Source organism: Cantharellus anzutake (genome assembly GCF_015039405.1).
Source record: "Cantharellus anzutake strain C23 chromosome Unknown EI90scaffold_238, whole genome shotgun sequence".
Lineage (NCBI taxonomy): Eukaryota > Fungi > Basidiomycota > Agaricomycetes > Cantharellales > Hydnaceae > Cantharellus > Cantharellus anzutake.
Genome location: NW_024067188.1, coordinates 5,425 through 14,288, shown reverse-complemented (window position 1 = coordinate 14,288; position 8,864 = coordinate 5,425). Strand labels below are relative to the sequence as shown.

The 8,864-nt window shown below is 48.1% G+C and overlaps 3 protein-coding genes across 3 annotated transcripts; 1 reads left to right on the top strand and 2 right to left on the bottom strand.

Annotated features, from left to right (window-relative positions):
* Positions 1 to 435: 435 nt before the first annotated feature.
* EI90DRAFT_3295517 (uncharacterized protein) lies at positions 436 to 2,157 on the bottom strand (the record flags this gene model as incomplete). The annotated part of the gene is made up of 7 exons (XM_039067458.1): positions 436 to 567; positions 618 to 707; positions 785 to 841; positions 901 to 1,078; positions 1,233 to 1,307; positions 1,357 to 1,528; positions 1,600 to 2,157. 7 exons carry the CDS (start codon positions 2,155 to 2,157, stop codon positions 489 to 491), a joined length of 1,209 nt encoding a protein of 402 aa, XP_038907740.1. The 3' UTR covers positions 436 to 488.
* A 258-nt stretch (positions 2,158 to 2,415) lies between these two features.
* EI90DRAFT_3138776 (uncharacterized protein) lies at positions 2,416 to 3,879 on the bottom strand (the record flags this gene model as incomplete). The annotated part of the gene is made up of 5 exons (XM_039064907.1): positions 2,416 to 2,780; positions 2,837 to 3,394; positions 3,449 to 3,598; positions 3,648 to 3,812; positions 3,864 to 3,879. The coding sequence occupies 5 exons, from the start codon at positions 3,877 to 3,879 to the stop codon at positions 2,416 to 2,418; spliced, it is 1,254 nt and encodes a 417-aa protein (XP_038907739.1).
* A 299-nt stretch (positions 3,880 to 4,178) lies between these two features.
* EI90DRAFT_3138775 (uncharacterized protein) lies at positions 4,179 to 7,637 on the top strand (the record flags this gene model as incomplete). The annotated part of the gene is made up of 13 exons (XM_039064906.1): positions 4,179 to 4,284; positions 4,341 to 4,512; positions 4,569 to 4,756; positions 4,809 to 5,014; positions 5,068 to 5,223; positions 5,279 to 5,382; positions 5,430 to 5,466; positions 5,518 to 5,693; positions 5,741 to 6,114; positions 6,170 to 6,395; positions 6,449 to 6,738; positions 6,793 to 7,344; positions 7,402 to 7,637. 13 exons carry the CDS (start codon positions 4,179 to 4,181, stop codon positions 7,635 to 7,637), a joined length of 2,823 nt encoding a protein of 940 aa, XP_038907738.1.
* Between the last annotated feature and the right edge of the window lie 1,227 nt (positions 7,638 to 8,864).

Below are 8,864 nucleotides of genomic sequence, written 5' to 3'. Positions count from 1 at the left end.
GATGCTCCGTCATCGCCGTTGCCGTCGCCAACATCGCCAAAGTCGTTCTCCTTCACTTTTGCTCATTTTTTTTCGTTCTTTTTTCTACTTGCTTTTCTTACACATCAATCTTAGCACTAGTCATTCTTGTTATCGCCATCACAGATAGTTCCTCCGATCTTGTCCTCCCCAAGCCCCGCTGGTAGTCGTTAAGCACATTCCTCTCTTTCTTTTGTACTCTTATACTAAAAGTTATAGTTATACTCCGATGTAAATAACTCAAACTCATCGCATCCTCAGTCTCCGCCATCGTACCATTGCTGCTCCGACATTAATGTTGCAACGCAGCTCGCATCGGTGATGTTAATATTCTTGAAATCGATGGGGAATTACACATGTGACTGCTTTTTCTGTTGCAGGCCAACCAACACATAGGTACAAATGTGTCCAAGCCACCAACGTTTGACACGTGTCGGGAAAACTTCATCCCTCACCAATTTCCGTCCTCTCTAGCACGCAACAGCAGACGCTGGCTGTTTCTTCTTTCGGGGGTTCGAATTTTGCGGTGCTTTACGTTTGCGACCTCGGCTGGTGTCGTTCGATCAGTAATAGGCTAGCCAGCAAAGGTGAGAGCTTACGTAGCAGTCGCTGCCTTTCCACTTGTCACTATTGGGGCCTGAGTGGCGTTAGGTTGGAGAGGAGATGGGGTGACAGCCGGGGCCGCAGATCTAAGGTGCGCAGGGAGTGACAGATGGTGTTAGTCCGCTCTTGGCAATGTTCTCCGCTGGCAACGAAATGCGCTGACCCTGAAGGGATATTCGCTGACCCAATGTTATTCTCCTCGTCCTCGCCATCTGTCGCACTGAATGTCAAGGAAACCTCGCTTTTTAGTGTGTCATTTCGTGCATTTGGGAGTCTCACATAGAGCGGGCAGTCTCATTGGGGTTGACTATCGCGGTGAGTGCAGCTAGCTCTTCACGCCTCTTTTCAACTTGATCTTCTGTCAATTCGACCCACTTAATCTGGCCATCCTTCCATCCTTTGAGTACCTCACGCATGTGGTCGGCGCGTGCAAGCTTCGGTTCGATCAGTTTGCCACCTGGGTAATTCGTCATGTCAATTGCGATACGATGTTTGATCGTAAGTTTCAAATAATTCCTCGGCTGCCATTCCATCGATAACCTAGACCTCCCACTCAGTTCGCCTGTGTATTTAGTTAGTGTGTGCCGGAAAGCTTGGATGACGCCACTCACGGAGACTTATCCTAGTTACCTTGGCTATTTCTTCACGCATGGCCGCGGCTGTTGCATTATATCCCTGGACCATAGCTCATGCCTCATATCAGTAAGTAGTCATGCGTTGATTTCAACCACATACTTTCTAATTTACCAACTACATGGGCCTCCATGAGGCGAATCTGTACTCCCATATCCACATGTGCTACAGCTGCCCAGAAGGCTTTGGCCTTATCTGTTCCCCAGACGACTGGCGCAAATAAGTCCTCTGAGTGGCCTCGAGTCATCAACACGAGCACCTCAACGCCGCATGACTGGTGGACTGATTTGGCCTGGTGCATTTGAGTACTAAATCCTTGCTCGCTTTTAGATGCCAGAAACGTACTATGCTCAGTAGTTGGTCCCGCGCATGGATTGCAATAGAGTTCATGGATAACTCTGGTGAGATTATCGTCTCTTTCAACGCGCGATTGTGCCTTTTAACCATAACGCCGTCCAGAATAACCTGGGAAGTGTACTCTTCCTCTGATGTCATGGGTTTTTGGACGTCCTCGTATGCGAGTTTCCCCCCATTGATGTCCTCGAGTACTTTCAGGTACTCCTCCTTGTAAGGCAGGTTAGGCAATGCCCCTTCTAGAGTACTCCGTAAGCACACGCCCCTCTTGCTCATGTAAGTTAATTCCTTACCTTTCAAACGTTCTGCCTCTGCCTGTGCATGGGCCCATGCGTTGGGCATTGTGGGCTTACGCGTCTTCTTAGGTTTTGATAATTTATAGATCACTTGGTTTCGGATCTGGCGCTGGGAATAGTGATGGCCACGGCGTGAAAACTCAAGTGCAATAGCTGACACCTGAACCTCGAAATTTGCCTTCAGTTGCATGATTCGCGCATTAAATTCCTGCTTCGTCACGTCCTTCTCTTTCGCTTTGGCCACTGGAACCATTTGGGGTGTCAGTACGTCCTATTACTTCGGCTTGAAGTAAGTAACTCCAACATTACCTTGCGGTGTTGGCGCAACTGACATTTCGGAGTGACTGTGTTGAATAGAAACAGAGAAAAACAATAACAAGCAAACTCAGGGTCTTTCAATTCATTGAACGTCCATGCTTTATCAAATTTATATAATACTGAACTCCATTTTTTTAAACGTATTTTAGCAGTAAATTCACATATGTTGTTGTTCAACATGTAGAAAATGTGTTTACGCCCCTCGGTTTGCAGCTGCCACCTTTGCAAGTAAGTATGCCTCAGCTGGCGTACGGTCGAAGCGTTTAACCAGCATATCACGATAGCTGATTTCGTTGAACTCCTCAGATCGAGCCAAAAGAACAATGAAGTGTATATCTGTGTCGGTAAGCTGGCGATCCTTATCAGGAAGTTCATGAGGCTCGACGGCACAACATGATGACATGGGTGTACTGGCTGGTGGGACTGTTGAGTCCTTTGTTGGGGATGTGACGCTTGGAATAGGCAACTCATATGTTGACTGCAGAGTTGCCACATTTGCTTGAGTTAACGCCGATGGCTCAGGGGTGGGATTGACTGGAACCATGGGCTGACGGCTGGCTACATTCAAGGATCCTTCAGCCTTTAGCACCACAGTTATGTGTCAAAGCACTCACCGTTGCTTGGCACAATTACACTCGATGCACGTGAAACCTTTAGGACATGCTCAGACACTGCGTCTGCATCTGGGCTTTCGCTGTCAAATCTTTCCCATAGGCTAGATGAATCAGACACGGTCCGTAGCTTCGAATCTGTAGGGGGACCTGGGGGCATCGGTGTGGACGTTATAGAGGCTGGATCCGGCATCTTGAAGGAAAGTGGGGGTTGAGAACTGCCTTTACTCTTGCTGACGAAACGGCCCGCTGATACAGAATGAGCCCTGGAATGGGCTGGCGTAGAGACCTTGCTCGCAGTTGCATGCATGGTACTTGTGCTCGTGACGGAACTTCCCTGATTGGTTGGGGAGGTGGGGGATATCACCATCTGAATCACCGGTGCGCTGATGGACTGAGGGGTTTTCATGAATGCGTCCAGGAGTTCTGATCTCAACTTTTCCCAGCCCTCATTAACTCCAATGCTTTTCGGTGCAATGATGTCGATAGGCGCCTTTCGGCCCTCATAATCAATCAAGGCAAAGCTGTGGTGTCCAAGGCGATCCAAGATGGAGGTCTTTCCTACAGGTAAGGTTCGTAGTCCCATGAAAGGTTAAGAGCTACCCACTAATGCACGAATATCCCACATCTGAGTGCGCACCGCTAGCAACGGAGCTAAGAGGTCCTCCATTACCATATGTGCCATCTCCTTTGTAAAGACTTCTCTTGGAATAACCCGCTCGATGTCTTCTAGACGTTGTTGCCCCACCCCGAGTGGAGGCCCTCCTGCGTTGTTGTAAGCATGCTGGGAACGTGTTTATGAATCAGCACTCACCGTTCACTTTCCATGCCATGTAAAAGTCCAGGATGTAGCTCTCACTCACATTTCTGTTGAAACCCTTGACTTCATTGTCATCCCAGCGGTATACTCTACTGCTGGCTTTAACATAGCTCTCAAAGACCTCTTGTGCGGTTGCTCGTGATTTTGTGTACATCAAGTCTGTTAAAGTGAGTGAGTCCTCTCCTAAGCAACAACTTAATGTGTATTCACCGTCGTCCTTATTCATATCAATTGACTAGAAGAGCTTGTGTAGCGCACTAGGCAATGTGTTGGCAGTGTTCAAATTGAATGTCACGGATTCCCATTGAATTGCATGTTGGCTCAATGAATATTATATTCAAGTGACGAACTGACAGTTATCACTCCTTTGACTGTCGTTTCCTCAGTAGGCTCAACAATCCTTCCCAGCGTCAATCATCTCCATTATCATACTGCTGTGAGCTTTCTTCTTCATTCCGCGTCAAATGCCTTACAAGTTTGCCTTGCCAGATCAGGATGGGCAACAGGCGCAAGCGCCATGTAATCATGACTAATTGGGGTACGGACTCATTAGCCCTTACTCGGAGTGGTGCAGTGGCACGGAAGAAGGCACGGCTAGCCACAGATGCAGCCCATGAAGAATTGATGCAAAGTAAGCTTGATCCCCCCAAACTTTGCGTTATCTCATGATCATCTTGTGGATGGCAGCTGCATCAAAAGCTGTTGTCAAAGGTCTTTCGGAGATTCAGGATGGAGGGCCAGCACCGGAGATTCTTGACGATTGGGAGGACGAGCCGGGAGATCAATTGAACCTACTTGACGACGTCGGGCTTGACTATGAGCAGTTACGTAGACTGATATCAACGATAGCACCAAAGCCGTGGGTCCCCTTTGTCTTAAGCGTGCTGGGTGATTGTTTCAGACCATATTTTTCAGGCGCAGGAAGGGGCGCGAGTGGAGTACACGGATGTCCAGGCTTCATGCCCAATGGAACGAGCAACTTGACTCACTTTCCAAGCTCTATCTACGCATCAAGATAAACAATTTATCCTGCACACCATCGCATTACCCAGAGCCTCGGCAAGGGAGCAACTGGTTTGAGATACAATGCATCGATATCTTTAGTGAGTTACGTCCTATATTGTACGGAACGTTCATCCTCCCTTTTCCTTGCAGATGGTCATTCGATTGAATATATACCATGGGACGAGATAGACAACCGTGTGCATGCACTCCTGCGTGCAGGGTACCTTCCTCCAACGCCAACAGACCCTCAAGTTGCATTCTCCTTACGAACCCTCGAACTTCTTTATTCGCTTTTCCGGGTGGCATCGAACTTCAGTATCCAGAGCTTTGCTCGGTTGCTCACTGACATGCATAAGGTTTTTGGTTTTTTTTTGTTATTAATATCTTGTTTGCTAATGTATACCAATAGACGGTATTCCAGCCTCACCTTAGAACGCAGGTCTCACTTGCGTTTGACATCTATTACCGTATCCTGGATCGACTACGTGGTATTGTCCAGCAGCAACTTGGATATAATCTACCTGATTATCGGCTCAGGCACTCCTGTCCTGCCTGCCATCATAAAGTAAGTGCAATCATTATAAAGTTGTAGCGCATATCTCGGTAATATTGTGCTCTAGGTCGAGAATGAGCCAGAGCGTCCAATCCAGTTTATTGTGACTGGTGATGGGAACACTTCCCTCTCACGGCTTCGTCACCATTTTGAGGGGATTCTCGTGCATTTGTCAGCGATTACTACATCACTCGGGAAGATGTTGACCGCTTTGCTAGCGCCCAAAAGCATTCACAACGAGGGACTTCAAGCCAGGTATGTCTATCCTTTTCATCCAGCATCCCCCACAACGACATTCCATGACAGAAGACAGAGGAGCCTTTGATATCGGATGCCTGCTTGGCTTGGAAGAATGCCCGACCGATGCCATCGAAGTCAAGATCTGGGGCCCTACAGGTTATGGATGAAACGGGTATTTTTTCAGTTGTTTGTCGCCATGGAATCGTACAGTTCCTTATTGATATGGTTCAGAGTGGAGAGCTGTGAGCCACAAATTCTGGTATTTGTCACGCGGCTAATGTTGTGATAGTGCAAAATACCCTCTGGCTTCTGCCGAGAAGCTCATACGTACATTTGGGAAGAACATATTGTTCGTTTACGATATTGGGTGTACTTTCTCTGTGACTTTATCGAAGTCATCGATTGGGGATTTGGCCAAAGCGGCCAATTTCAGGTGTTGTACCGGTTCTTTTCATGGTGCCGCCCATGACAGGTCCTGCCAGTTGGACTTCCTCATCAGTTTACAGAAAGGCACGGGTATCGAAGATGGTGAGGGCAATGAACGCGTCTATTCGGAGAGCAATGCCCTCGCACCCATCATTCGTCATGCTTCTCCTTATTACCGTCACCTCCGTATCCACCTCCATTTCTCCAAATGGGATGAGATCAAGTATGAGAAATTAGGTATGTCTCATTGCTTCATGTATAGCTTAATTATCATGGACATCGTCTTTGATAGGTGACTTCCTGTTGAGCAACTTCAAGTCCGCTGACAGGATCATTCGTGACAGTAAAAAAACCCTTGACGCCACACAAGAGTTATTCTCTGACTTTGATCCTGACCAAGACTGCCCACGGTGGCTATCTGAAGAACGAGACTATATCTTTTCGCTTCAATCTGAGCCTGACGATGAGAAGGTCAAGATTGAGTATTTAGAAGCTATCGAATATCTTGAGCGTGCTGAGTAAGTAGTCAGTAATGTACATTGGCTCTGAGCTTGCATTCCTTCTAATTTAGAGCAACGGTGCATTACTGGGTAATGCAAGCTGCAACGCCGGCAGGAGTAGTTGCGTATTTTGGGCAGCACCTAGCTCAGGCAAACGAAACCCTCGAAGCTGCTCGCTCAAGTGTGTTGGCAATTGAAGCCAGATCATCGCTGACTCTTCCTTGGGCACTTGATTCCCCTCAACGCCACGAAGCAGTAGTTTTGCGCCAACAGCGGGATTACCACCAAGTCCTTGATGAGCTTGAACAACGAGCCATATCGCGTCAGCTTGAGCTTGAGAAAATTGGGTTGCCAAAAACAGGTATGAACACTATTTATCTTATCTCGTAAAACATTGTTTACCATCTGCTCTCAGACTATAAAGCTCGCCAGCAAATTTCTGCATTGGTCGCTAAGCGAGGGAAGTCCCTCCAGTCGATACTTGAGAAGTATAACAATATGGCAGCCTCTATGAACCCTCCCAAACCATCGCTTACGTGGCAAGATGTTACGGACTTGAATTTCCTGTCCGACATCGTTCTTTTGCGTGGCCGTGAAGATATCCGGGATAAGCCATGGTTTCAGCACCACTTCCGTGAAGCAACACGCGCCTGGCACAAGTTTCAACGTGCTCGCGAAGAGATTGAGATTGTCAGCATCGAAGCTCACCGGATATGGGCGTTCATGGACGAGGAAGAAGCTCGGCTGCATCAAAACATCGAAACTATCAAACCTACTGACCCCGAGCTATCGAGGTACATAGCACTCCTCTTTGAGTACCGACTCAGAGCAAACAGACACCTGCGTAGCAAACTGAGGCTTCTGGAGAAGCAAGGTGGCACCTGCACACCTCTTCCAGCACCCCGCATTGTTGGAAGCCCCGTTTCAACGGCAGACACAGGCCAAGCTGATGTATCAACCCCTGATCGTATGTTTGATCTATCACTATGTCTGGATTGCCGTGCTGACAATGATCCATCCTCAGCTGGGACGGCACCCGATCCCAACCTGGACAGCCCTGGCCCTTCAGAGAGAACCCCCAACAACGGCCAAGATCCTACGATGGGAAATGGCCTTCAAGACACAGTGGTGGAACAAATTTACCCTGACGCTGACTGGGAGGATGAAAACGAAGACGCCGATGGCGATAACCATGACTATCACCATGTCATTGGAAGAATCGTGAATGCATTAGAAGCTATGGATGTGGGATCTGTGTAATAATTATAATTATATCATGATGCGAGAACAATGGCGATAACAAGAACGACTAGTGCTAAGATTGATGTGTAAGAAAAGCAAGTAGAAAAAAGAACGAAAAAAAATGAGCAAAAGTGAAGGAGAACGACTTTGGCGATGTTGGCGACGGCAACGGCGATGACGGAGCATCGGAAGTCGATGCCGGTAATACATTTGATAAAGTCACCGAAGAAGTGCAGCCATTTACTATTGCAATTGAAAAAACGAGTCACGGGCACCCGAGAGCTTTCGGGCCCTTCGGGCCCTCCCGTAAAATTTCCTCAGTGCAGACAGTGCATCGGTGCAGCTACTCAGACGCCGAAATACTATCTAAGACGGTAGGTTGGCTGATAGCCCCTGGTTACCTACTTATATTGATTGGGTCACGAGTACTAGGTGATGAAAGGACGAAGGCTTCGGATGAGAAACTGGATCAAGTCCTCGGATTATTGAAAAAACGTACGGATTTGGAATACCAGATGGATCGTTATATTCAGCAGCATGGTGGAATCGGCCGCTGTCTGGAAGACGATAATCTCGTTCAGGGGTTGATTGCAGTTTCTGAGAAGAGGATCGATGATCCCTTTCCATCCATCGATTACCAAGTCGAGCCCGCTGTTACGGAACACCACGACCGTAGAAGGCCTACGACCCGCTTCGTAGATGACAATTATGATGGTGTGTATGACTTACCTCAAACTCGTGGAGCTGGCATTGGGTCTCGCCGCGTGCGCACTCGGTATGCCCAAGCTACCCCCTTCCCTCCTACCTATCCATCCATGTACCAGCCTGTGTTGCAAACCGAAGGCTTCCGTCAGCCCTCACAATATCCGCCGGGGCCCGCCTATCCATCCATGGCTCAACCAGTATCGCAATTCGAAACCACCCGTCGACCCTTGGAATACCCGCCACCTATTCCCCGTGCCACCCAACCTGGCCAGTATGTTGACCTGGGGCTTGTGACGCGGTGCAGAGAAGAAATTACCGTCGCTTTGAATACAGGGATTGACGCGCTACTAAAAAACCATTCGATGATTTGGAAATTGAAATTAGACCACCAAACGGCCGTGATCACGAAGGAAATACGGATGGGCACTTCTCGTATCCTTCAAAAGTTGGATGCTGGTCCACATGAGGGAGTTAGCGATCCATACTTGCGCGCCGTCTGGGAAACAGAGGTACGGTATCCTTGGACAGTGTGCTATACGA